Below are 27,314 nucleotides of genomic sequence, written 5' to 3'. Positions count from 1 at the left end.
CTTGGTAGAAGGACACTTTTTTTTTTTTAGAAGGACACTTCTTTTTTTTTTTTTTTACAGAGAGTCAGAGAGAGGGATAGGGAGAGAGATGAGAAGCATCAATCATTAGTTTTTCATCGTGACACCTTAGTTGTTCATTGACTGCTTTTTCATATGTGCCTTGACCGCGGGCCTTCAGCAGACCGAGTGACCCCTTGTTCAAGCCAGAAACCTTGGGTCCAAGCTGGTGAGCCTTGCTCAAGCCAGATGAGCCCACGCTCAAGCTGGAGACCTCAGGGGTCTTGAACCTGGGTTCTCTACATCCTAGTCTGACGCTCTATCCACTGCGCCACCGCCTGGTCAGGCGACACTTCTTATTTCAAAAGGGCATCTTCCCTTTGATGAATTCCATCAAAGAGAATACATGTTGTGTTTCTAAGATAAAGCAGACACTGCTACCTGCAGATCTGAATGTTGTATAGATATACAGGAACCCCTCTTTACTAACAGGTGACTATAAAATTAAAAACCAAGTAAATAGCAAATAAATCGGCACTGGAGAATTCCTGGAGCCTTTCTCCTCCTGACTTTCCTACCTTCATCAGACATCGCTTCCAATAAATTGTTTCCTTTCTCTCTCCTCTTAGGCTGTAAAATTGTAGGCTCCCCTCCACCATCAAGACTTAAAGAAATCTGCCTGACCAGGCAGTGGCGCAGTGGATAGAGCGTCGGACTGGGATGCAAAGGACCCAGGTTCAAGACCCCGAGGTCACCAGCTTGAGTGCGGGCTCATTTGGTTTGAGCAAAGCTCACCAGCTTGGACCCAAGGTCACTGGCTTGAATGAGGGGTTACTCGGTCTGCTATAGCCCCACAGTCAAGGCGCATATGAGAGAGCAATCAATGAACAACTGAGGTGTCACAATGAAAAACTGATTGATGCTTCTCATCTCTCTGCGTTTCTGTCTGTCTGTCCCTATTTATCCCTCTCTCTGACTCTCGCTCTGTCTCTGAAAAAAAAAAAAAGGACTTAAAGAACTCTAAATTTTGAAAAGCTCAGGAACTTTTCTATGTCCAGAAAGAATTTCTGTCACAGGAGGAAAGGAGAGAGTCCATGCTGATAGAACAGCCCTTTGCACTCTCCAGGTTCCACTTCAACCTGTGATCAAACCTGTGATCCTCAGAGGATGGTGTCACTTTAGCCCAATGTGTCATCATACCTCCAGCCAGTTTCCAAAGTTGTAAGTCATGGAGGCCAGAGGGGTGGAGGAGGCAGCCTCTGGAGATGGGGGTGGGGGGGGGGAGGAAAAAAATACTCTAATCTATAGAGACCCAAAGGGAAGGAAAGGAAAAGGTCTATGTTGGGCTTTCTTAGAAAGAGAAAAGAGCTGGAAGCCATTGAACAGACAACTTGGCAGCCCTATCAGGAACACTGAAGCTGGCATCAAGGGACACAGGGAACCAATCAGGCTCCAACAGGCGACCCTGAGGATCTTTAGGGGTCCGTTAGAGGGTGGGAAGGGGGCGAGGCAAGCTTTCCCAAACGCCTAGTGCCACCAGCTGGAGCCTAGTGCATGCTTCCCAGCTGGGTCACAGGTGGCCTGCGATGTCCGCCCGCACTCGCAGGAACCCCGGGGTATCCTCCTCAATCCTTTCTGGGGACCTCCAAGCTCGCCCCTACCTCTCACGAACACAGACTATTCACTCGGCCACCCTCCAAAGCCACCCCACACCCAAGTATGCTCCTCCGCAAGCTGTCAGGAACCCACAAATGTCTTCCCCCGACCCCAGGACCCCCAGATGCTTATGTCTCCCGCCCCTAGGACCCCCGGCAGTCCGCCCCGCCTGGGACCTTGGGTGTGCGCCCCCACCCCCGCTCCTCCCTTGCTGAGGCTGGGTGGCGGGGCACGGTTCGCACCGGGGACAGGCCCAGCCGCCGCGGCCGCAAGTGCGACGTGTCACAGGCCGGGCCGGCTCCTCCTCCCGCGGCCGCGGACACTGGCGCGGCATAGCCGCTCGCGCGCAGGGTCCAGCAGGGATGCCAAGCAAGCCTGAACACTCCCGGCGGACGTTACCTTGTTGGTGGGTACCGAGCGGAGGCGCTTGAAGATGGTCAGGATATCCTGCTTGCTGGGGTCCCCCATGGCCACCAGAGAACCGAGGCGCAGCTAGCCCAGCCAACCGAGCAGGGCCGAGCAGGAGCGGTTGCCGCCTCTCGAAGCTACACTACAGCCCAAGGGGCGGGGCTGCGCGTGATGGCCAGGTTCCGCTTCTCCAGACCCCGCCTACGGCCCCGCCCTCAACCGGGCCCTCATGCCGTTGTCCTAGGGCCTCGCTTAGCGGTACCGCTGGCCCCGCCTACTCTAGCCCCGCCCCCTGACGCAACATGCGCGTGCGCAGGAGGCTCTCGCTTCTTTTCCAGGTCTTGGCCGCCACTCACCGAGGCGGTGAGAGGTGAATCTTGGCTGGGATTGTGTTTGCTCCTATGCGCACCGCCTTCGGAACCCCCACCATTTCGGCTGATGGATTGCCATTTCAATGAATGGCCTTCTTCCTTGGCCAAGATCTTCTAACCTCCTCGCTGAGTGCGGCAGAGGAGGAAACTCTAGCAGAAAGGGCCTACCCGCCGTTTCTGACGCCCGACGGAGAGGACTGGAGTACAGACACGGGGTTTTCATTAGTCCCTTAACGTTTTTTGCCTTGGGTGGAAACTTTCTAGGCCAAAATTTTATTTTCTTAAAGTATCAGTTTGGGTCTAAGTAAGGTTAGAGAAAGAGGCACAAAGGTGCCCAGTCAGAACTAAGGAGTATAGCCTGACCAGGCGGTGCGCAATGGATACAGCGTCAGACTGGGATGCAGAGGACCGAGGTTCGAAACCCCGAGGTCCCCAGCTTGAGCGCGGGCTCATCTGGTTTGAGCAAGGCTAACCAGCTTGAGCTCAAGGTCGCTGGCTCGAGCAAGGGGTCACTCGGTCTGCTGTAGCCCCCACCCCCCCACCCCCCGCATCAGGGCACATATGAGTAAGCAATTGAGGCAGTCTGGCCTCGCGACCTCTTCCACCAACCGACCCACTCTCACGTGCACCATGTCTGGTTTCCCCAGTGTCACCACTATGAAGAAAGGAGTTAAGCTCCGGCTTGGAGGCGGGGCTCAACTGCATGAAAGTTTCTCAGGCAGCTGCAGATATGAAACAATTCTGTCTGCAGAATGCACAAGATGACCCCCTGCTGACACTGGAGTATTTTCAAGTGTCAAGTACAAATCCCCTTCAGACCCCCAAAAGTCTGTTAGTTATTTTTTTGTAGTGAAATGAATCTTTAAAGGTATTCTAAACCACTTTTCATGGCCACAATATTTAAAGAGACCAAAATTTGAAGCCTTTACAAAAAGCTTATTCCTGTAACACATACCATACTACACAAAACCTCTGCTTCTGTCAGTCTTTAACATCTACCTCTCTGAATTTTCATGAATTTCTGTTTCACAAGGGTAATTATTTTATATACGCTGGCAGCAGCAAATAAAATACTTTAAAAAAAATTAAGAAAAAAAGCAATCGATGAACAACAAAGGTGCAGCAATGAAGAGTTGATGCTTCTCATCTCTCTCCCTGTCTGTCCCTCTCTCTGTCTCTCTGTCTCTCTGTCTCTGTCACACACACACACAAAGAACTGAGGGGTACAGACAAGAAGCTTGACAGCTTGACATTTCCAGCACCACAGACTGCATCCTACTCTTGGGCTAACTTTACCAGCTAGAAGAAGGGTTTGAACTTGGAGAAATTTGCCTCTTTGTCAATAATGGGCGTGGAGCCACCCAAAAATGTCACCTGAGGTTGGGTGTTTTGGGAGTCAAATGCAGTATCTTGGCTCCAAGTCCAAGTCAGCCGCCTACTTCCTAGCTCTGTGATCTTGGTCAAGTAATTTCTCTGAAGCTTGGTTTGCTCATCTGTACAATGAGATGAGAGATGAAGAACCAGTGCTGAGCAGCATGGGAGAGCAGCTTCCCAGGAAAAGCCTTTGGCAATGGCCTTCCACTTATAGGGGCTATGATTGTTCTCACCTGTCTGGTGAGGAACCCTCATGGGAAGTTGGACACTTGCTAGGAATAGGTTGGACTTTTTCCAAGGAGGGGAAAGTTATTACCTTCCAGAACAGTACTTTATTTTTGCAGACATCTGTGACTCTTTGAAAGTTCTTCCTTATACTGAGTTAAAGTACAGTATATCCTCTATATTTTGTGTCGATACTAGTTTGGCCTTAAGCAACACCTGGTATGTTCATAAGGATCAGTCATATCCTTTCTAATGGGGATAATAGTCCCATTCACTGTTTGAAGCTGAAATCTTACCAAGTTATGTATCAGAAGCTGAAATCTTACCAAGTTATGTATCCAACATAGAGATTCCTGAGGGAAGAAAAAATAGTATAATGAAGTGTAGACAGTGTCTACACTAATAGGCAGCATAAGGGAAGGGGGAAATATCATTACTGTCTTTTCTCTCATCTGTTTAACTGTTCTTCCTAGATCTTATTACCACCTGACACTATAATATGTAAATATATCTGCCTCCCTTCAACTGAATATAAGTTTCATGAGATCAGATCTGTTTGGTCTACCTCTCTATCCCCAACACCTAGAACAATGCCAGGCACGTAGTATGCATCCAATAAAGATTTTTGGTGTGGAGGTAGAATGTATAAGTACAAAAAAATCACTCCCAACACCATAATGAGAAAAGGATGGTAATCTACAAAATCATAACTTCTCTTGAGCCCATCAGAGACCTGAGGTTGCCAAGCAACCAAGTAAACTCAATTCCAAAGCTTCTCCAAAAAGAGAACATAACTCCCTTTGGCAGAGCATAGGAGAAAAGCCATACAAGTGGGCAAGAGGATCACTTAAAATTTTAATAAATTCTTCTTTTTTCTTTTTAAGCGAAGGAGAGAAAGACAGACAGGGACAGACAGCCATGAAGGGAGGAAGATGAGAAGCATTAACTCATAGTTGCATCACTTTAGTTGTTCATTAATTGCTTTCTTGTATATGCCTTGACTGGGGGCTCCAGCTGAGCCAGTGATCCCTTGCTCAAGCCAGTGACCTTGGGGTCATGTCTCTGATCCCATGCTAAAGCCGGAGACCCCATACTCAAGTTGGTGAGCCCACGCTCAAACTGGTGACCTTGGTTTTTCGAACCTGAGTCCTCAGTGTCCCAGGTCGATGCTCTACTTACTGCACCACAGCCTGGTCAGGCTTTAATGAATTCTTTTATTATTATTATTTAAATGAATTCACAAAGGCCAAATGTGAGCTAGCATTTTGGTTTGGAGTAGTTGGAGGCCTGAGATAAAAAGGGAGTTTACATTCACTCACAAGCATTTTTCCATAAACCTCCACCAGAATTCTTTCTTCACAAGAAAGATGGAGACAGAGACAGAGACTAGAGAGAAACCCTTTGTGGGGCAGGCATGCAACTGTTAAGGAACAGGTACAAACTCCACTTACTTCACTTCTCCCTTAGAAAGCAAAAGCAGCAAACTCTCCTCAGGGTACAGGCAAAATTCATTTCTGCCAAGGGAGAAAGAAGCAAAATCCAGTAATACCAAATCCAAAAGAGATAGAAAGTCCTCTAACTTATAAAAGGGTAGGCAGTATTTCATTGCTGTAGAGGGAAGTGAAATTCCTCCATTGCTGGGGGAAAGTCAGGATACTCTTTGGGCTCAGAATCCTGTATTGCTTACCAAACAGGTTTGCTACCACTATAAAAGGGAGAGAAAAGTTTCAATCAAGATCAGTCATGGACACCATGCAGAGGCTTACTGTCACCAGGAGGAGGGCAGGAATATTGAGAAAGCTCCAATCCTCAGCCCCAGACCCACAAATCTTAAGACCGATGCTGGACCAGGTCAACAGAGAACTTCCACCCACATGTCCATGAGCCTAGCACTAAGTAATAAACAGCAGCAGTCTACCACAGAGGGAGGAACAAGCGTGGCAGGAAACAACTCTGGTAGCCTAGCCCACACTGGAAGCACAGGCTACGTCAGCCCAGGGCTCAAGAAGTTTGAACTCTAGGGTGCACTGAAGATAGAGTAACAACAAAACCAGGCTTAACTCCTACCTAAATTGACTCAATTCCCACACTAATGACCTGGCAAAAGTTTGCCAATTTTCAAGACTAAATACAGTACTGTTAATTTCTGTCTTTATTTCTCTATGTTCAAGTTTCTTGACCTCAGCACTATTGGCATTTTGGGAGAAATAACTCTTTGTTGTGAGGCGTGGCTAAGAGATAACGTTCACTTGTTTTCTCTTCAGCACTGACTAAAGTCCACCGACATTCTCCAGAGGTAAGGAACAAAATCTGTGCTGGTCTCACTTTGTCATTCATCATGTGACTGTCTAGGTATGTCTACTTTTTCCTCAGAGTGGCCTTTGGCATTCAGCAAGCTCCTGTTCAACTATAAATGAACTAAATAAACGACAGCAGGTCCTCGGAATACATCATTTTATTCAATGTCCTTTGGTTACCACGTTGGAGGAATGTAACTCTTGTTTGTATCAATCAGTGTATGGCAAAACTGGTTTCATTATTCCTTGTTTTGCTCAAAGTTGCAGAACCTTCCCACAACATTAAGTGAGGACATACTGAAATGCCATTTCTTCTGGCCACAGCCACCCCAGGATGTCTTCATAAAAAATAGTAAGGACAGGCCCTGGTTGGTTAGCTTAGTCGGTTGGAGCGTTGTCGCAAAATACCAAGGTTGAGGGTTCAATCTCTGGTCAGGGCACATGTGGGAAGCAATGGATGAATGCATGGCTGGGTGGACAGCAAATGAATGCTCTTCTCTTTTTCTCTCCCTTCCATTCTCTCTCTGTCTCTCTAAAATCGATTCATAAATAATAATAATAATAATAATAATAATAATAATAAACTAGCATGAACAGTACATAGAAGGCAATGTGGACCTGGGACCTGTGTTCTGTTGTTCTAGATAGGAGAAATCAAAAATCCAAATAAATGGAGAAAAATACTATGCTCATGGATTGGAAGACTCACTGTTGTTGAGTCTCCAAAATTGCTCTATAAATTCAACACAATCCAAATCAAATTGTCAGCATACATTTTTGTAGAAATTGAGAGGCTAATTCTAAAATTTATAATGAAAAAGCACAGGACCTACCTAGAATAACCAGAACAATTTTGAAAAAGAAGGACATGGTAGGAGGGCTCACTACCTGGCTTCAAGGTTTACTACAAAACTACAGTAATTAAGACAGTGTAGGATTGTGAAAGAATGGACCTATATAGATCAGTGGACTAGAATGAGGAGTCTAAAAATAGATCCACATATAAATGGACAATTGATTTATGATAGAGGTGCCAAAGTAATTCAATAGAGAGAGGAGAGTCAAGCATGGTGCTGGAACAATTGAATATTCATAAGCAAATAAATAAGTATAAATAAGTCTGAACTCATACCTTATAGCCCTCTAAAAAATTAACTTGAAAGGATCACATACCCAGGTGTGGAAACTATGCAGCATCTAGAATAAAACGTAGGAGAAAGTCTGTGTGACCTTGATTAGGTGAAACTTTGTTATCTAAGACCATGAAGAGCACACCTGTAAACTAAACTGATAATTGGATGTATAAACACATTTTGTTATGTTTCCACAGTGGAATACTTCTCAGTAACAAAAAGGAACCTGACAGAGGCAATAACATGAATGAACGTTGGAAGGATTATGCCAAGAGAAAGAAGCCAGTCACAAAAGTCTACATACTGTATTATTCCACCTATATGACATTTTGGAAAATCCTTTTGGGAGAATCAGCATTCAGCTAAATATTGTACATTACGGTAAGAACTGTAACTGAGATTCTGAGTAATATGCGAGAGAGAGATTTTTAGAGGAGGACCTGTCCTCCTGTTGACTGATATATATCATCCTATTGCAAGTATTTGTATTTTAATAGGAATCGAACTTTATTAAAGATATTTATCTCTAAGGATTTTCCACCCCAAGGTAAGAAATATATGAGGATTTATCTTGAAAGGTAGCCTAACTCCTCATTTCCAGCCAGCATAAATAGGAGAATGAGCATCTTCCAAAGGTATCAAAAAAAAAAAAAAAAGTAAGAATTACAGAGAACGAGGAAGAAAAGAAAGAACTAAAGAAACAAAACTGAGGACAAGGGTGAGAATTGAGATTAGAGAATAATAGAACACAGGGCCCAGCCAACAGGTAGGTCCACATTGCCTTCTGTTTGTTTACTGTCCTTGCTAGTTTTTATCATTATTATTATTGATTGATTAAATTTTTTTTTAATTTTTATTTATTTATTCATTTTACAGAGGAGAGGGAGAGAGAGAGAGGGAGGGAGAGAGGAGAGACAGAGAGAGAGAAGAGGGGGAGGAACTGGAAGCATCAACTCCCATATGTGCCTTGACCAGGCAAGCCCAGGGTTTTGAACCGGCGACCTCAGCATTTCCAGGTCAACGCTTTATCCACTGCGCCACCACAGGTCAGGCAATTGATTGATTTTAGAGAGACAAAGAGAGGATGGGAGGAAGAGAAAAAGAGAGGAACATTCATTTGCTGTCCACCCAGCCATGCATTCATCCATTGCTTCCCACATGTGCCCTGACCAGACATCAAACCCAGAACCTTGGCATTTTGGGACAACGCTCCAATTGACTGAGCTAACCAACCAGGGCCTGTCCTTACTATTTTTTATGAAGACATCCTGGGGTGGCTGTGGCCAGAAGAAATGGCATTTCAGTATGTCCTCACTTAATGTTGTGGGAAGGTTCTGCAACTTTGAGCAAAACAAGGAATAATGAAACCAGTTTTGCCATACACTGATTGATACAAACAAGAGTTACGTTCCTCCAACGTGATAACCAAAGGACATTGAATAAAATGATGTATTCCAAGGACCTGCTGTCGTTTATTTAGTTCATTTATAGTTGAATAGGAGCTTGCTGAATGTCAAAGGCCACTCTGAGGAAAAAGTAGACATACCTAGACAGTCACATGATGAATGACAAAGTGAGACCAGCACAGATTTTGTTCCTTACCTCTGGAGAATGTCGGTGAACTTTAGTCAGTGCTGAAAAGAAAACAAGTGAACGTTATCTCTTAGCCACGCCACTTCTGCACAAGTCAGATACATTTGAAAACGAATTGCCTGACGAGATGGTAGCACAGTGGATAGAGTGTTGGCCTCTATCCACTAGAGTGGATGCAGAGGACCCAGATTTAAAACCTCAAGGTTACCGGCTTGAGCACTAGCTCATCCAGCTTGAGTGTGGGATCAAAGACATGACCTCATGGTTGCTGGCTTGAGCCCAAGGTCTCCTGCTTGAAGAAGGGGTTACTCAGTCTGCTGTAGCCCCTGGTCAAGGCACATATGAGAAAGCAATCAATGAGCAACTAAGGTACTGCAATGAAGAATTGATGCTTCTCATCTCTCTCCCTTCCTGTCTGTCCCTGTTTCTCCTTCTCGCTTAAAAATAAGAAAATGAACCCCAAATGAACCATGAAATAGTCAATCCTGTATGTGCAAGCAGTGTACATTTGGAAATTCACAAATGACCCATTTTATTTATTTTATTTTATTGTTTTGTATTGTATTTTTCTGAAGTTGGAAACGGGGAGGCAGTCAGACAGACTCCCGCATGCGCCTGACCAGAATCCACTGGGCACGCCCACCAGGGGGCGATGCTCTGCCCATCTGGGGCATCACTCTGTCGCAACCAGAGCCATTCTAGCACCTGAGGCAGAAGCCATGGAGCCATCCTCAGCGCCCAGGCCAACTTTGCTCCAATGGAGCCTCGGCTGTGGGAGGGGAAGAGAGAGACAGAGAGGAAAGAGAGGGGGAGGGCCCTGGCCGGTTGGCTCAGCGGTAGAGCGTCGGCCTAGCGTGCGGAGGACCCGGGTTCGATTCCCAGCCAGGGCACACAGGAGAAGCGCCCATTTGCTTCTCCACCCCTCCGCCGCGCTTTCCTCTCTGTCTCTCTCTTCCCCTCCCGCAGCCAAGGCTCCATTGGAGCAGAGATGGCCCGGGCGCTGGGCATGGCTCTGTGGCCTCTGCCTCAGGCGCTAGAGTGGCTCTGGTCACAATATGGCGACGCCCAGGATGGGCAGAGCATCGCCCCCTGGGGGGCAGAGCACCGCCCCTGGTGGGCGTGCCGGGTGGATCCCGGTCGGGCGCATGCGGGAGTCTGTCTGACTGTCTCTCCCTGTTTCCAGCTTCAGAAAAATGAAAAAAAAAAAAAAAAAAAAAAAAAAAAAAAAAAAAAAAAAAAAAAGAGAGGGGGAGGGGTGGAGAAGCAGATGGGCGCTTCTCCTGTGTGCCCTGGTCAGGAATCAAACCTGGGACTCCTGCACACCAGGCCGACACTCTACCACTGAGCCAACCAGCCAGGGCACAAATGCCCCATTTTAAAGGTAAAGTATTTAAATAATTATTTGATTTCTTTAATAGAAATTTAAACTGATGCTATTATCTTCCTTAATGGTATAAATTATTTGGAATACCTTCATACTGTGTAATACTGCAATGTTACAATATAGCAAAAATAATTGGAAAGTGAAATGAAACCTTATGTTTACACAACAACCTATAGACTTGAATATTATGTTTATTTGTAATCATCAAAAACTGGGAATAACTGCCTGACCAGGCGGTGGCGCAGTGGATAGAGCATCGGACCGGCATGCAAAGGACCCAGGTTCAAGACCTCGATGTCGCCAGCTTGAGCGCGGGCTCATCTGGTTTGAGCAAAGCTCACCAGCTTAAACCCAAGGTCACTGGCTCAAGCAAGGGGTTACTCGGTCTGCTGAAGGCCCGCGGTCAAGGCACATATGAGAAAGCAATCAATGACCCACTCAACGAAAAACCAATGATTCTTCTCATCTCTCTCCCTTTCTGTCTGTCTGTCCTTATCTATCCCTCTCTCTGACTCTCTCTCTGTCTCTGAAAACAAACAAAAAAACAAACAAAAAAACTGGGAATAACCCAATATCCTTCAACTGGATCAACAAGCCTTGGTACAGTCAGTTAGTGGAAACTACCCTCACTAAGAAGGAACAAACTATTGATGCACGAAGCCACATGGATGAATCTCAAAAGAATTCTGTGCAGTGAAAAAAGGTAATTTCAAAAGGTGACATACTGTATGTATCCATTCATATTACATCCTGGAAAAGGCAACACTATGGAAATAGAAAACAGATGAGTGGTTTCCAGGGTCTGGGGATTTAAGGGGGGGTTGACAACCGAGGAGCAAGTAGAAATTTGGGGGATGCTGGGACAATTCTGTATCTTGATTGTGATAATAATGATAGTATAGCCTGACCTGTGGTGGCGCAGTGGATAAAGTGTTGACCTGGAATGCTGAGGTCACTGGTTCAAAACCCAGGGCTTGCCCTGTCAAGGCACATATGGGAGTTGATGCTTCCTGCTCCTCCCTCCTTCTCTCTCTCCCCCTCTCTGAAATGAATAAATTAAAAAATAATAATAATGGTAGTATAACTGTCTGCATTTGTAAAAACCTGCAAAACTGCATACTAAATGAATACCTGCATACTTGACTGTATGTATTGATACATTACACCTTTAGAAATGAAAAAAAAAAAAAAAAAAAAGCCTGACCAGGCAGTGGCGCAGTGGATAGAGCGTCAGACTGGGACCCAGGTTCAAAACCCTGAGGTCGCTGGCTTGATCAAGGGATCACTCTCTCTGCTATAGACCCCTGATCAAGGCACATATGAGAAAGCAATCAATGAACAACTAAGGAGCCACAACGAAGAATTGATGCTTCTCATCTCCCTTCCTGTCTGTCTGTCCCTATCTGTCCCTCTGTCTCTGTCAAGAAAAGAAAAAAAAAAAGAAAATGAAATAGGAAACAGCCTGACTGGTGGTGGGTGGTGCAGTGGATATAGCATCTACTTGGGATGCTGAGGTCCCAGGTTTGAAACCCTAAGGTCTCCGGCTTGAGTGTGGGCTCATCTAGCTTGAGCGCAGGCTCACCAGCTTGAGTACGGGGTTGCTGGCTTGAGCGTGGGACCATAGACATGACCCCATGGTCACTGGCTTGAAGCCCAAGGTTGCTGGCTTGAGCAAGGGGTCACTGGCTCAGCTGGAGAACTGTGGGCAAGGCACATATGAGAAAGCAATTAATAAACAACTAAAGTAATGTAACTACGAGTTGATACTTCTCATCTCTCTCCCTTCCTGTCTCTCTCTCACAACAACAAAAACAAAAAAGGAAATGGGAAACAAAGCAAATGCTCAGCAATTTGGGACTTGGGATGCATAAAATATCATGCAGCCATTAAATATTACAGTCTTAGTTGAAGCATATTTAAGGGCATGAGAAAATGCTCATGATTAAATGGTAAGAGGAGAAGCAGGGTACCAAACTGCAGTTACAATATGATCCTAATTTTGTAAAACACACACCCATTGATGACAAGGACACAGCATGTGCATATGTGCATGAGTAGAAACAAGACAAGAAAAACTACTACACCGGAACATCAGCGGTGCTACCTGTGGATGTCAGGATCACAGGTGATGTTTAATGTTTTCTGAATACTTTTGCTTAGCAAAAGCATTCATCTGACTTTTTGTACCTTTTACAGTTAGTTAAGGAAAATCATTACCATCGTTCTCTGAAACTATTATAAAGGGGCAGGAGCAGACTGACTATCTTGCCTCCAAAGTGGCCCATGAGCTGCAGCAAGCACACAGTTTGCTTACAGTCATTTTCACCTTGGTGAGCAAATGCCACTGGGCTCAGGGGCTTTGTCTTCATGCCTTTCAGCTGGACTCAGGTTCCTGGGATCTTGGCTGCGTCATCACCTGCCAGTCGGCATCCTTTACTCCTCAGAGTTTTAGCCCATTGACAACTGGTGTTAGTTATCCTTTCCTCAAAAAATAGGGAGGTCGCCCTGGCCGGTTGGCTCAGTGGTAGAGCGTTGGCCTGGCGTGCGGAAGTCCCAGGTTCGATTCCCGGCCAGGGTACACAGGAAAGGCGCCCATCTGCTTCTCTCCCCCCCCTCCCTCTCTTTCCTCTCTGTCTCTCTCTTCCCCTCTCGCAGCCGAGGCTCCATTGGAGCAAAAGATGGCCCAGACGCTGGGGATGGCTCCTTGGCCTCTGCCCCAGGCGCTAGAGTGGCTCTGGTCGCGACAGAGAGACTCCCCCGGATGGGTAGAGCATCGCCCCCTGGTGGGCGTGCCGGATGGATCCCGGTTGGGAGCATGCGAGAGTCTGTCTGACTGCCTCCCCGTTTCCAGCTTCAGAAAAAAAAAAAAAGAAAAGAAAAAAAAAATAGGGAGGTCATCTACGTAGTTCCTTTGTTCATCAGTCCCTTCCTTCATCCGTTCATTTCCTAGCCCTTTCTACAAAAGATTTGAAGAAGTGTAAAACAGTATATTAACGGTCCCCCAACTAGGATGATTTGATTTACGATTTTTCAACTTTCTCACTTGACAATGGTGTGAAAGCAATGGGCATTCAGTGGAACTGCTAGGTTAAGCTGTAATGTTCAGTAGTAGCTTAAGTGTATTACATGTGTTTTTTAAAAAACTTTTTATGTGACTGAATTTTTTTTTTTTTTTTTTGTATTTTTCTGAAGCTGGAAACGGGGAGAGACAGTCAGACAGATTTCCACATGTTCCTGACTGGGATCCACTCGGCACGCCCACCAGGGGCATCGCTCTGCCACGACCAGAGCCACTCTAGCGCCTGGGGCAGAGGCCAAGGAGCCATACCCAGCTCCCGGGCCATCTTTGCTCCAATGGAGCCTCGCTGCGGGAGGGGAAGAGAGAGACAGAGAGGAAGGAGGGGGGAGTGGAGAAGCAAATGGGCGCTTCTCCTATGTGCCCTGGCTGGGAATCAAACCCCGGTCCCCGCACGCCAGACTGACGCTCTACCGCTTGTGACTGATTTTTTGACATTCAATATTATTTTACATTAGTTTTAGGTGTACAGCATAATGGTTAGATGCTCATATAATTTACAATAAATGCATTTTTGACTCAGGATATTTTCAACTTGCAATGGGTTCATCAGGACGTAAGATGTATATAACCCCATCATACTTCAAGGAGCGTATGTAATCTGAGTTTCATTGATTGGTCCAAAATTGATTTCATTTTTTCTTTTCAGTTTAGCTCTACAAGCACTGGGCCAGAGAGAAGAGATTGCTGGTCAGTGGGGGAGACAGACATACCAGCAGTGATGGGGGGTGGAGGAGTGGCCGTGGGGAGCGTGCTGTGATGAGGTGCTCCAGACCACAGAGGAAGGTCTTTCAGGTCAGGCAGCTCCATATGGGGGAACTCCAGTCATTAAAGGTGTATTTAATGAGCACTACTGGGGCAGGCGCCTTCTTGCCCTCCGAGGCTGGTGCCCTCATAGTCCAACAGCACAGCCTAGTGGGCAAGCCGTGCACTGCACTACCCACCTCTGAATCTAGGTCAGCTGAGCTGTAGCTGTTGTGCCTCAGGCAAGTTACCTAACCTTTCTGTGCCTCAAATTCCTCATCTATAAAAATAGGAGTAATAGTATTTACCTAGTTAATGGGCTTCTGTGACGATTCAATGAGTTAATAAAGGCTAGAGCAGTGGTTCTCAAAGTGTGCACCAGGGTGCACTGGTGTGCCCTAGATTTCCAGGTGTGCCGTATGGTATTCCAGAGAAATATGTTCCTGTTGGGGACCAATACTCAGACCAACCAAGCTAGCTGATTTTTGGAATTTAGATTTTTGGGGGACAGAGGTGTGGAGTCTGCCCAATCCCCCACCTCACTTGCCTGCTTAGGTTGCAAAAGGCTGTTAAGCTGTGGTGCTGGATTGTTTACACTACCCCCCATGTTCCCCAGAAAGACTGGAGGCAAGTTTCTTCTATACTTTGTTTGGTATAAAGTTAAGATGATATGTATGGTGAGGGTTTTCTGCACTCAACACAATTAAGAGTAAAAAGAGAGGAATTCTTCAATGTATTGATGAGGAAATGAGAGTTTGCTTTTCAAATGTATGCCCAAACATTGAAGAAATCACTAGGACACATCAGGCTGTTTCTCATAAACACAAGAATGAAAAAACTTAACACATTCACGCCAGGACCTGCCGAATTTACTAAATCTTACTAAGAATGTATCTATATATATAAAAAGATAACTTTTTTGTCATTATTTTTTTTATTTATTTATATTTTACAGAGACAGTCAGAGAGAGGGACAGACAGGGACAGACAGGAACAGAGAAAGATGAGAAGCATCAATTATTAGTTTTTCATTGCGCGTTGCAACACCTTAGTTGTTCATTGATTGCTCTCTCATATGTGCCCTGACCCCGGGCTTTCAGCATACCGAGTAATCCCTTGCTGGAGCCAGTGACCTTGGGTTCAAGCTGGTGGGCTTTTGCTCAAACCAGATGAGCCCGCGCTCAAGCTGGAGACCTTGGGGTCTCGAACCTGGGTCCTCTGCATCCCAGTCTGACGCTCTATCCACTGCACCACCGCTTGGTCAGGTGTTATTTTATTTTTAACCCTTCTTTTTTATGAATTCTAAAAAGCATAACTCAAAAAATGTAACATAAAAATGTTTTTTAATGTCAGAATAAATTTGTCATATTTATTTCGTTTAATTGCCATAAAAGTATGCTTGGACTTTATATATATTTCTTTAATATTTGACTTAATTATTATACATATTTCTCATTTGTATATAGTGCACTTACAATTATTTGTATGATTTTAAATGTGCCCCGACTTCAAAAAGTTTGAGAACCACGGGCTTAGAGTTTAGAACAGGGTCTGGCACCAAGTGAAATGCAAATGTTGACTACTATTGTTCCCATTTTATAGATGAGCAAACCAAAGCCAGGAGAAATTCAGTATGCTCAAGGTCACACAGCTAATTAAGGTGACACAGTTGGAGCCAAGTTGGAGTGCAGGAAATATGACCTCACAGTCCATGCTCTTAATTGATTTCTTTTTTATGCCTTTGTAAGACTGTTTTTAAGTTTCAGAGGAGGAAAAAAAAAGTTTTGTCAGATTTTGATGTGGAAAACTCAGCTTTCTTTCAGTTTCATGTATGGCTGAATATATGGCCTGGAGGAAGCATTCTTGCCCAGATTTGGAATCTCCACCAGGGTTTGCATACTTCGGTTATGGTTGGCTAGAGTTGGGATGGCATCTGGAGCCCAAGACTACCTTCATAGCAAGGTACCCCATGCTTGTGCCTTATGAAGCACTTTTATACCCTTGACCTCATTGTGACCATGAACAAGGACAGGATTCATTTTCCAAGTGAAGACACCGAGGGTCAGGGTGATGAAGGGACTTACCTGAATCCATGCAGCTCATCAGTGACACAAGATGTCCATCTAACCCTGGTGGGACACCTCTCCCTAGCTGCTACCTTGCATGGGAATCATAGGAATAGCCCGAGATGGGGTGGCACGTCGGCCAGTGTCCCTGGCTCCCTGGGTTCTCTTTGTGCATACTGTCCCCACCTTCTTGGCCAGGCTGTGGCTGATCAGTCTCTGGGTCCCCAGGGCCCAGATCCTATGACCTAGAGCTGGGTTAGGAATGTCAGCTGCTCATCTGAACACACCAAAGAGCACATGGAACTTGTTGGTATTCTCACAGCCCTGATTTGCTATTGGGACCCATGGTTCTCAAAGTGCAGTCTTGAATCAGCATCTCCTGGGGACTTGTTAAATTCGCAAACTCTGGCTCCCTCACAACATAGTGACTCAGAAACTCTGGGATGTGGCCTAGCAAGCTGGGTTGTAACAAGCTCTCCAGGTGTTTGAGAACCAGTGGTTCAGACAACAGCACCTACCATTTGGAGTTGGGCACCAGAGTTCAAACTCCAGTTCTGCCTGTCTTGCTGTATGGCCAGACTCAGGTAACTCAACATGTCTGGTTCATTTCCTCATCTGTAAAATGGCACTCGTAGACAGTGAGGAGGCTCATAGGACCCTTTGCAGGAAAAGTGCTCTGCACGGGGCCTGGCATGTAGCCGATAAAGTTAAGCCCAAGGCTGGTTGGAAAGACAGGCTGAGGAGCTGCCTGTTCCAGGATAGTGCCAGGGTCAGCTGGGCTCCTCTGACTCTGTGCTTGGCCTTGGCCCTGCATGACAGGGACTGAGACTTGTACCTCAAACACAGGTCTGGCCAGATTCAGAGCTGCCTGGGACTGCTCTCCTGGGGCACTGTGGAGCTGTCTCCATCCTGGCCCTGGACCCTCTGCTCGCTCCCACCACAGGGACCAAAGAGGTCCAGTCCAGAGGGCCCTGCACACCCTCCCATGAAGAAATTGAGGCCCAGGGAGGGGCATACACCTCCTGCAGGTGTGTGGGGCAGCCCCTGGGAGGGGCATCAGCCTGCCTCACCTAGGGTAGAGTGGGCTGGGGAGGGGAGCAGACAGCAGCTGCCACCCTGGAAAGAGAGGGGGCTACAAGAAGGGTTGAGGAGGAGAGGCAGCTTGTAGGCACCTACAGGCTGCCTGGCAAGGTCTCTCAGTTCTGGGCACCCCTGAGGTCATCCCCACTTGATGGAAACTGAGGCTTAGAGAGGCTTCCGTTCCCACAGGGATGGAGATGCTTCCTACTGGAGGTTGGAGGAACAGCTCAAGGACCCCTTAGGGCCTTGGAGTGGGGTTAAAAGATCCTGTTTTTCCTGACTTCCCGAGGCTTGTAGTCTGACCTCTAGGATCGACCCTGCACACCCTCAGGGGACCATCCTGCCCCCTCCACTCTGGCTACCCATGTGCTAGTGTCAGAATGACTCCATCCCTCCTTGGCCCACCCGAGCTCCCTAAAGTCCCTTCTTCATGTCTGTCCTGGGACCACCAAGTCTTGCACACAGTAGGTGCTCAATAAATGTTTGGTGAATGAATGAAACCCAGGAACCAAAGTGACTTCCTGCTTGGAGGGGTTACTCAGGGTTAGGTCTTACTTAGAACCCCCAACTACTTGCTCTGTGACCACAGGCATGCCACTTCCCCTCACTTGGCCTCAGTTTCCCCAGGAACGAGGGGTTTGGTCAGGTAGCCCACAGGGGACCTTCTCAACCTCCCCCATCCCTGTACCGATGGATTGTGAGCAGGTTTCTTCCAGGGCTGGCTCCTAGTACCCAAGGCCTTGGCATAGCCCATAGGCCACCCAGCAAAGACCAGGCCAGGCACAGGGCGAGGACCTGCACGTTTCAGTGGACAAGGATCCTACAATGAAGCTAGGGACACAGAGGCCAGCTCTGTCCTCTGTCTGCAGGGATCTCAGAAGGCCCAGTATTTTAGTTTAAGCTTTGACAGAGCCAGAGGCCTCGCTGGGTCACTGGACTACAGCTTGCTTGCTCTCTGGGTATTACCATGGGATTTGGAGAGGGAGGATAAAGCTTCCTCTCCCCAGCTCCATGCTGAGAAGAGGGAACTGGGACAGAAGCCTAGAGCTCCAGGGACCAGAGGGTGGTCAAGACACAGCTGTGACCCGTGAGAAGGAGCAGCTGGGCCTGGGCAGTGGCTGTGGGAGGGGGAAGAGGAGCAAGGAGGGCTTACTGGCCCTGCATGGACGGTGTGGAAGGGGCAGCCAATGATGCCAGGGGGTCCCAGCTGGGGATTGGGAGAACAAGGTGTCACTCATCACCACATCCTGAGTTCCTGTGGCCTTTCACCCCTTACTTTACCCATCCAGCTGGGAAGGCAGGCACCACTCTCTCCTGGGGAAAGAGCCAGGACAGAAGTGGGCAGGTGGGCAGTGAGAACCCTCAGGATTCCTGTAGGAGCTCTGGGGAGGACAGGAGGCTGTGAAGAGGGCCTTGCTGAGCAGAGGTTGTTCCATCCAGGCTTTGAGGGCTCCTCCTGCTCACACAGTGCTCTGTATCGGTCAGGGGAGAGATAAAAGAAGGACTTGACCTTAAGAGTCCTGCAGATGTGGCCTGACCTGTGGTGGCGCAGTGGATAAAGCGTCGACCTGGAAATGCTGAGGTCGCCGGTTCAAAACCCTGGGCTTGCCTGGTCAAAGCACATATGGGAGTTGATGCTTCCAGCTCCTCCCCCCCTTCTCTCTCTCCCTTTCTATCTCCTCTCTAAAAATGAATTAAAAAAAAAAAAAAAAAGTCCTGCAGATGTGTATTTAAATCACAGTTCTGTCATGGGACCTTAGGCAACTCACTAGTTTCTAAACCTTCTGAGTCCCTGTAAAGTGGGGTGACTCCAGCCTCCCCATGGGCTGTCATGACAGTGCATGAGCTACCAAGTGCCCCAGGACCCTGCTCTGGGCCCTATGTGGGCAGCAGGCAGCTCTAGTGGCCTCCAACACTGCCTTGGAAGTGAAGAGCAGGTGCTCCACCACCCAGCAGACCAGGCACCTAGATGACAAAGATTTGTCCTGGGTACTTTGTGAGCTGGGCAAACTGATGCCGCAATGGTAGCTGCCCACCTCACTGCTGGCTCCTGTGGGGGCCCGGTGCCCCAATGGGCGCTTCCCTAGGTGGTGAGTGTGGCCACAGCAGCCCTCATCTCTTCTTGCCTCGCTCTGGCTTTTCTCTCCCTTAACCCACATGTGGATGGAGGGTTCAGAGGGATTTCACTCAGCAGCACGGCTCTACAGGGCCTCCTCAGGGGAGTCTGGCTCTCAGAGCCTGTTTCTTCCTCTGTCAAAGAGAAATGGGGGAAGACTCACCCTGCCCCTGGGGGTGTTCAGAGATGGTCATGTTTTTTTGTTGTTGTTTTTTGTGTGTGTATATGACAGACACAGAGAGAGGGACAGATAAGGACAGACAGGAAGGGAGAGAGATGAGAAGCATCAATTCTTTGTTGCGGTACCTTAGTTGTTCACTGATCCCTTTCTCATATGTGCCTTGACCAGGGAGCTATAGCAGAGAGAGTGACCCCTTGCTTAAGCCAGCGACCTAGGGCTCAAGCCAGCAACCCGCACTCAAGCTGGTGAGCCCACGCTCAAGCCGGATGAGCCCGCGCTCAAGCTAGCAATCTCAAGGTTCCGAACATGGGTTCTCTGAGTGCCAGTCTGACACTCTATCCACTGCACCACCGCCTGGTCAGGCTGAGATGGGCATGGTCTGCACAGAAGATGTCAGAGCAGAGCACAGGGCCCAGCGCACAGCAGGTGCTCAGGAAATGTGTTCAGGGAGACCGGGTGGCAAGCGGTCTCTGGTCTGGTCCTGCTGTTTGGGCCTCAGGAAGGAAGGGAAGCCCAGGCCAAACAGTGGCAGGTTTGGGGAAAGGAGAACCCTGAGGGGCTCAGATGCCTCAAAATCCACAACCTTGGTGTAGCAGAGGCAGTGGAACAGGGATGCAGCCCTCAGGCAGCAGTCTGTGCCTAGAATCTCACCTGGCTCCAAGGCTGCTGCATGCCACCAGCTGGCATGAGTGTGAGGTACATGCATGGCACAGAGACTGTCACACTCACAAAATCAAGTGTTTATTGATTTTTTCCCCCTAAAGTACTATACATCTAAAGAAACTCCTGAACTGAAAAGACTTGACAATTTTTGGTAATTTGTAGCAAAGGAATGAGGATTTCTGCTGGTAAATCTTCAAAATAAACATATACACGTCCACTTTCCAAGCAAGACATCAAGCTCACTGGAACACAGAGTAAATGCATAGCTTGTGATGGCAGCGGCCATTTCTCCAACGTTGGAGTTACACAAAATAAAAGCTTTCCCAACCCCTCCCTGCCCCTGATTACAGTGTAGCTTCCTGCTGCAGCACGTCAGCTCCCTGATGACCAAGGACACTCAGACGAGACCCTTGTGCTATGGAGTGAGACCCACCTTTTGTTTGCTCACAAGCAACATTGATGGCTGGAATGCAACTGCTGGAAAGATCTGGGAGTTTTACAGTGTTATGCTACAGAGGGACGAAGGCCAGTTAGCAGGTGGACCTCAGCTGGCCAGCAAAGACAGACTCCCTCCAGAAGTGTCCACTTCAGAGGCCTAGGGCCCACGTCCCAACCCTGGAGGAGGCCCACCCAGCCCACCAGCCAGGCCTGGACCCAAATGCCACGGTCTTCAAGCAGTGTTTACAAATTAAGTCCACTGTCAAGAGTCTTTAAACTCTCATGAGAACAGTAGACAAACTCTTTAGATTCTCTGAATATCAAATAATATATATAGATTATACACCAGGACATGAAAGTCTAATATAGAGCATTTGAATCTATAGGTGTGTTCACCTGAACAGCTAGTCTTTTCTGTTTTAATCTTCCACATCACTGACAGAATTAATCTGCAAGAGTAAGATTTCAAGCACAAAGAGAGTGGAAACAGCTTTTAAATATGGTGACTTTGGGCACTACTGCATAAGGCTATTTACAAAACCCACACATTCACAGTAGAAACCTACCACGTGTTCCCACCCTCTATTGTGAGTTCTGGCCTCAAATACCATGTCTAAATGAGCCAGGCTCTTGCAGCCGGCCCCAAGCAGTGGCATGGTCAGGTAACAGCACAACACGGAAACAGGTACCACTTCCGCAAGCCTGGTGTACGTTAACCTGTGCTATAATTTAAGCAATAATGAATGGATGGACAAGGATATAAAAAAGTACAACTGTACATAGCCTTTAAATTAAAAACCTCAGAAAATAGCATGTAAATGTGTTCATTTAAGGTGAGGATGATGAGCGCATCAGAGAAAGGAATCAGTGGAACAGAATCAGTGGAACCCACCATTGAGGCCAAGAGGGCGGAAAGACAGGCAAGAACATACAGCTCCATGATAGCCGCACAGTGAGCAGGGCAGGTGGGGCGTCTGCTGTACTGCTCTCCCTGTGCTCGGATCTCTCCATCTGCACAGAGAACGGTGCCAAGTCCCAGGTGAAATGACCGGCTCGTCTGTCTTCAAGAGACACCATGAAGCCAAGAACAATGGAACCATCATCTTTTACAGGAAAAGGAGTGGACACCCACATGGCCGGCTGGAAGTGCCAGAGTGCTGCCCAGGCCAATGGCTAACGGAGCTGCTGGGGCCCACGCCTCCACCAGCTGGCCCATCAGGCTGTCACTGGATTGCCTCGACGTAATTTGCTGGGTATAGGCCAACCTGTCCATTGTCCAAGCGCCCCTTGCACCAACCCTGCTCATCCTCATCCTCTATCTTGGTCAGCTCGTCTCCTGCAAGACAAAAAGGTTAGGGGTCTTGGTGAGCTGGCAGGTGACACACTAACCATTGGGTCAGTCTCTGTCATATCTTAGACTTCACCCCGGCCCACAGAGGCTCTCTACTGTGGGTGGGAGAGACACGTATTCTTCTGGGCTTGTTTCTCTACTACATTGCATTTTAAGGTATCTTTTCAGGGGCTTCTCAAAGGTCTAAAGAGACAGCTCTCACATAGTCACCCTTCAGCAAGCAGCTCCCAGATGCCATAGTGGCTCCCAAAGAGACTCCAAAATTAAGGCTGCAGGCCTTCCTGACCAGTGGTGGTACAGTAGAGGGTAGACCTGGGATGTTGAAGTCCCAGGTTCAAAACTCCAAGGTCGCCGGCTTGATCACAGGTTCACCAGCTTGAGCGTGGGATCATAGACATGATCCCATGATCACTGGCTTGAGCCCAAGGTCACTGGCATGAGCAAGAGGTCACTAGCATTGATGGAGCCCACCAGTCAAGGCGCGTATGAGAAGCAATCAATGAATAATTAAGATGCTGCAATGAAGAATTGATGCTTCTCATCTCTTTCTCACACACAAAAGAGGCTACAGGCCTTTGCCTTCCTGACCACCCCAGGCCAGGTCAGAGGACTGCTTTCACGGTGGCCATCTCCCTCCCCTGGGCTTTGCCCACTCGCTCCTCTTAGGTCTCCTCCAGCACTGTTGCCATGGTCCTTGGGCCTTTACTTAATCTGTGTCCAGAATGCAGGCTGTGGAAGGGTGGGCACCCATCATTCTTCCCCAGCACCCAGCTCAGGGCATGTCCTCTGACTTAAAAAAAATCAACCTCTCCTGACTAAGATGAAAGCCATTGGTCCAGCTCTGGAATCTCCCCATGGCTGTCAGGTGGTTTGATTTATCTTTTGTTTGTTCCTTCACCTTCCTCAGACCAGGTCCTGGGTGGCAGAGGAGATTCATAGATGAGAGACAGAAGGAGCCCTGGTCCCTCAAGGGGCCAGACCAAGGGATAAGGACCACAGGTACGATCAGGGCTGTGGTGAGGGAAGGTCCAAGTTTGACCTGCAGACAGAGCAGCACCAGAGCCAGGGTACAGGCAAGAGCTGCCTGGGCTCTGGCTGTGAGCACCTACCTGGTAGAGGCAGTGGGAACCCTCAGCTCAGGGGCAGGACAGAAAGATCAGGAGCCAGGACGGGATGACTGGTAATCCCAGGCCTTTCAGGGGCCAGGATGGAAAGTTCGGTAGCCTCCAGCCTTCTCAGGGGCAGGAATGGGAAGACTGGTAGCCCCAGGTGCGAGTTCTTTATTGTTCAGTTTGCAGCTTTGTATTTCTCGTTGGCATTTTGGTCCATTTTTCAGCTTAGTTGCAGTTTAGTGCCTTGTTTAGTAATATTTCCCTGACTCTCTTTGTTTAAGTAGCAGTAATACTAACCAAGATGCCTGTGGCCCAGAACCCAGGGCTGCTGGGTTCAAATCCCAGAGCTTCTGTCACAGGCTAGGAGACTGGACAAACTGCCCTGGCCCTGTGTCCTCATCTGTGGACAGGCTGCTATGGGGAATACCAGTTATAACACAAAAGAACACAAGACAGTACCTGGTATGCCATTATTCCCATATGAAATGGTCATTCCTCCTGGAGCTGGGTCACAGATGGGCCCCAGGCCACTTGTCAGCCCTGGTTCATGTAAATCTGACTTAGCAGCATCAGGAGTGAGTGTAGGGCCAGCGCTGGGACCCTGGGACCCTGGATCTCATTCTGCCCTCGCAGGCTGCCAGGCTCCCAGGCCACAGTGAGACACTAGCAAGGCAATGCTTCCGCATGGCTAAAAGTGCACCGAAGCCCCAGACAGGTGGCAAGCGGCCAGAGCATGCCAAAGACAGACAATAGCAGCACTGGCTGGGAACTAATGTCACATCGTAAAAAATAACAAAAGTGGGCCTGACCTGTGGTGGCGCAGTGGATAAAGCGTCGACCTGGAAATGCTGAGGTCGCTGGTTCGAAACCCTGGGCTTGCCTGGTCAAGGCACATATGGGAGTTGATGCTTCCAGCTCCTCCCCCCTGTCTCTCTCTCCTCTCTGTCTCTCTCTGTCTCTCTCTCTCTCTCCTCTCTAAAATGAATAAATAAAAATTAAAAAAAAAAAAAAACAAAAGTGATAGGAAAGCTTACAAGTTGTAAAAATATAAAGTGGTGATTAGAAATGTTACTTTCAGTCAGTTTGCTTCTGACAATTCACTTGGCGCAGAAGGAAACAATTTAAATCTATAAAATTGCTGAACAAATCCAATAGATAAGCTTGAGAAAGAATTATACATTTAAATAAATAAGTCAACAAAGTAGAGGGAAAACAACTCCAACCAAAGATATCAGAAAACTAGACAAAGATGTTTAAAGGCACATACAAACTTTGTATAATCAGCCAGGGATGCCTGATGACCAAGCCTGGGCTGGAGCATCTGGGGACAGCCGCTGGCCTGCTGAGTGCGAAGGGGAGGAGGCTGAAGGTTCCTCTTCCCAGGCTCCTGCAGGACTTTTAGGAGCAGGGACCTTCAGATACAACTCCTCGTACACCACCCCGCCAGCAGAGGGAGTCGGATGTGGGGGTTTGTCCCCGAGGAGCAGCCCGAGTGGAGGGGCACCGTCAGCCTGGGCTGAGTTCTGGCCCGGCCTCCCTTGGAGGGGTGGATGCTGGATCCAGGGTGGCTTTGACAAGGGGCAATTCAGAAGAAGGACCTTGGACCCTTTGGGCCCACTGTGGTGCTAAGCTGCGAGAGCCTTCTTAGACAGGCTCGAAGTCTTTTCAAGCTGAGAGCTGCAACCGATCTTGGTAAACTGCAGCCAACGTTTAAAAAAAAAAAGCCAGGATAGAAAATGTCTGCATGCAGAGCCTTGTAAGCAAGATCCAGACTGTTCTGTAACACAAAGGTTTCAGCTACTGGCAACAGAGGTGTGTTGATGGTGACTGTGACTACAACACGGCTGCAGGGAGCAAGTTTGAAAGGCACTGCCCCTAAGATGAGCCTCTGCAACCACAGGGCACACTGAGTGTACTCTGGAGTCCAGGCAAGGCAGCTTGCCAGGGGCCCCTCCACCAACTGAGGACCTCTGGAGAAAGGCTTTGCCCTTGGGGACCTGGGGCCAGCTGCTTCTGGAGAGGTCTGGGGGAGCTGAGTGGTCCTGGCGATCAGCATCTCCTGCTCCAGTGCCCTGCTGTGCCCAGGCCTTGCCCAGCTACACAAGGGCACCTCACTGTTAAGCTCTGGCATTGAGCATCTGCTACTTCCGAAGTGGGGGGGGACACCCCACACATAAAACTGGGAGGAGTTTTAGCAGACTTTCAATACAACAAGCCTCCTCAGCAGGTTGGAAACATTCGCCCAGATGCCAGTGGGGAGCCACCTACCAGCCTTGAAGCTCAGCTCATCATGCTCCTGCCCCTCATAGTCATAAAGAGCCCGGACCCGCACTTCTGTCCCCGAGGTGGCATCCTCATCAAATGGATTGGAGTCCCCATTGGCATCCGTGGAGGAGAATGGGTTGTTAGATTCTTCATCTGACCAGTCAGTGGGGTAGCTCTGCGTCTTCTCGTAGCTGCTCACGCTGCAAGAAAGGGTTGACCCGGGACCTGAGCATGGGGCTGCCAGAGGCATGAGGCCCTGGGGACTGTAGGAGCACAGCCCCCAGCTTCACAGCGCAGTCTGTCAGGGCCCACGACAGCTCCTGGCAGAGGCAGGGCTGGCTGGCTCCAGCAAGGCCACCCAGCAGGCCTGTCTTCCTGTGCTGAAGCCTTGACTATGGTTAATGGAGGACAGAGAAAAAGCAACCACAGATTGTTAACTAGTGGCCCCCTCCCTGAGAAATCGAAAAGCCAGAGACTGTCCACAGCTGGCAGCCGGGTCACTGCCTGTGGGCCTCATGCATTGCTGTGAGAGCCGAGGGAACGAGACCCTGGATAGAGAGAAGGAGAAAGACAGAGCGAGCGAGGTGGAAACCAGAGGGAAGCGTTTGTTCACCAACTTTTTGGCCTTAATGTCCTCCTTCTCACTGACGGTGCTCCCTGTGTCGTCCTCATCCTCGAAGGGGTTGTAGCTGGACAGTGACTGCGCTGACCGTGTGGGGTTGCTCGGGACACTAAGGTCACTATGGGGAGAGAGAGAGCTTTCAGGGGACCTCAGCTCAGCAGCCCCTGAAGTCCTGGGTGCTCCCAGCTGCAGGATCACAGGGCCAGGGGCTAAAGGCATAAATCAGATGGAGGAATATGTTGTCTGAGCAGAAAGTGTTGCAGCAAACATCTGGCTGTTAAACACATTTAAAATGTCTAAGAGACAACAGATTTGCATTTTCCCTCCTTGCATCTGGACACAGTCTGCCCCAAACAGGAGCCTTGAGGTGGAAGGCACGGGGACTGTCCAGTCCTCCCCATTCCTGCGAGCTGGCAGGCCAGACAGCTGTAGGCTCAGCCCAAGGGGCTCCAAGCCCCGCTGATGAGAGGAGGATGGCTCCCAGAGCTCTCCAGAACCCACAGCACAGCACACTCCTCCTCCTCTGATTACTAATAGGTCCAGTGGCCTCTTTCCCTGCTTTCTCTGGGCCTGGAACTTCCAAAAGCAGCACCAGAGCCCACTGAACCGCCCTATCTAGGAAAGAAGAACCCCTTTTGTGTTGCAGAGAGAGAAGATCCACCTACACCAGTGGTCCCCAACCTTTTTTGGGCCATGGACCGGTTTAATGTCAGAAAATATTTTCACAAACCGGCCTTTAGGGTGGGACGAATAAATGTATCACATGACCGAGACAAGCGTCAAGAGTGAGTCTTAGACGGATGTAACAGAGGGAATCTGGTCATTTTTTAAAATTAAGCATTGTTCAGACTTAAATATAAATAAAACGGAAATAATGTAAGTCATTTATTCTTTCTCTGTGGACCAGTACCAAATGGCCCACGGACTGGTACCGGTCCGCGGCCCGGGGGTTGGGGACCACTGACCTACACAACTCTGGCAACTGCCTACTGTGTTCCAGGCCGGGAGCACCAGAGAGAAGTCAGACCTAAGTCTGGCCTGAGGGCTGACAGCCAGGGGTGATAGGATTCCAGGACTGTAGGTGCTAAGTGCAGAACAGACAGAAAGAAGAAAGGCCCTCTAGCACCCAGCACCCCACTCTGAGTGTGTAACTCTGAGCTGA

General features: G+C 48.4%; 2 protein-coding genes across 13 annotated transcripts in view; both read right to left on the bottom strand.

The window, feature by feature from the left end:
- Positions 1-2,208, bottom strand: part of ARFGAP3 (ADP ribosylation factor GTPase activating protein 3) — a 61,201-nt gene extending 58,993 nt beyond the window's left edge. Inside the window, exon 1 of the mRNA XM_066256122.1 lies at positions 2,053-2,208. Within this exon, the coding sequence (XP_066112219.1) occupies positions 2,053-2,121 (69 nt within the window). The 5' untranslated portion in view covers positions 2,122-2,208. The remainder of the gene's footprint in view (positions 1-2,052) is intronic.
- An 18,212-nt stretch (positions 2,209-20,420) lies between these two features.
- Positions 20,421-27,314, bottom strand: part of PACSIN2 (protein kinase C and casein kinase substrate in neurons 2) — a 157,603-nt gene continuing 150,709 nt past the window's right edge. For 10 of the 12 annotated variants that reach the window (XM_066256275.1, XM_066256265.1, XM_066256285.1 and 7 more), the window contains 3 exons: positions 26,148-26,270; positions 25,534-25,730; positions 20,421-22,138 (listed from right to left, as the gene is read on the bottom strand). In XM_066256275.1, coding sequence (XP_066112372.1) covers positions 22,026-22,138; positions 25,534-25,730; positions 26,148-26,270 — 433 coding nt within the window. In that variant the 3' untranslated portion in view covers positions 20,421-22,025. The remainder of the gene's footprint in view (positions 22,139-25,533; positions 25,731-26,147; positions 26,271-27,314) is intronic. The other 2 variants (XM_066256333.1, XM_066256322.1) reach the window with 1 other exon arrangement.

Source organism: Saccopteryx bilineata, chromosome 1, assembly GCF_036850765.1.
Source record: "Saccopteryx bilineata isolate mSacBil1 chromosome 1, mSacBil1_pri_phased_curated, whole genome shotgun sequence".
Classification (NCBI taxonomy): Eukaryota; Metazoa; Chordata; class Mammalia; order Chiroptera; family Emballonuridae; genus Saccopteryx; species Saccopteryx bilineata.
This window is presented reverse-complemented; position numbering and strand designations above follow the sequence as displayed.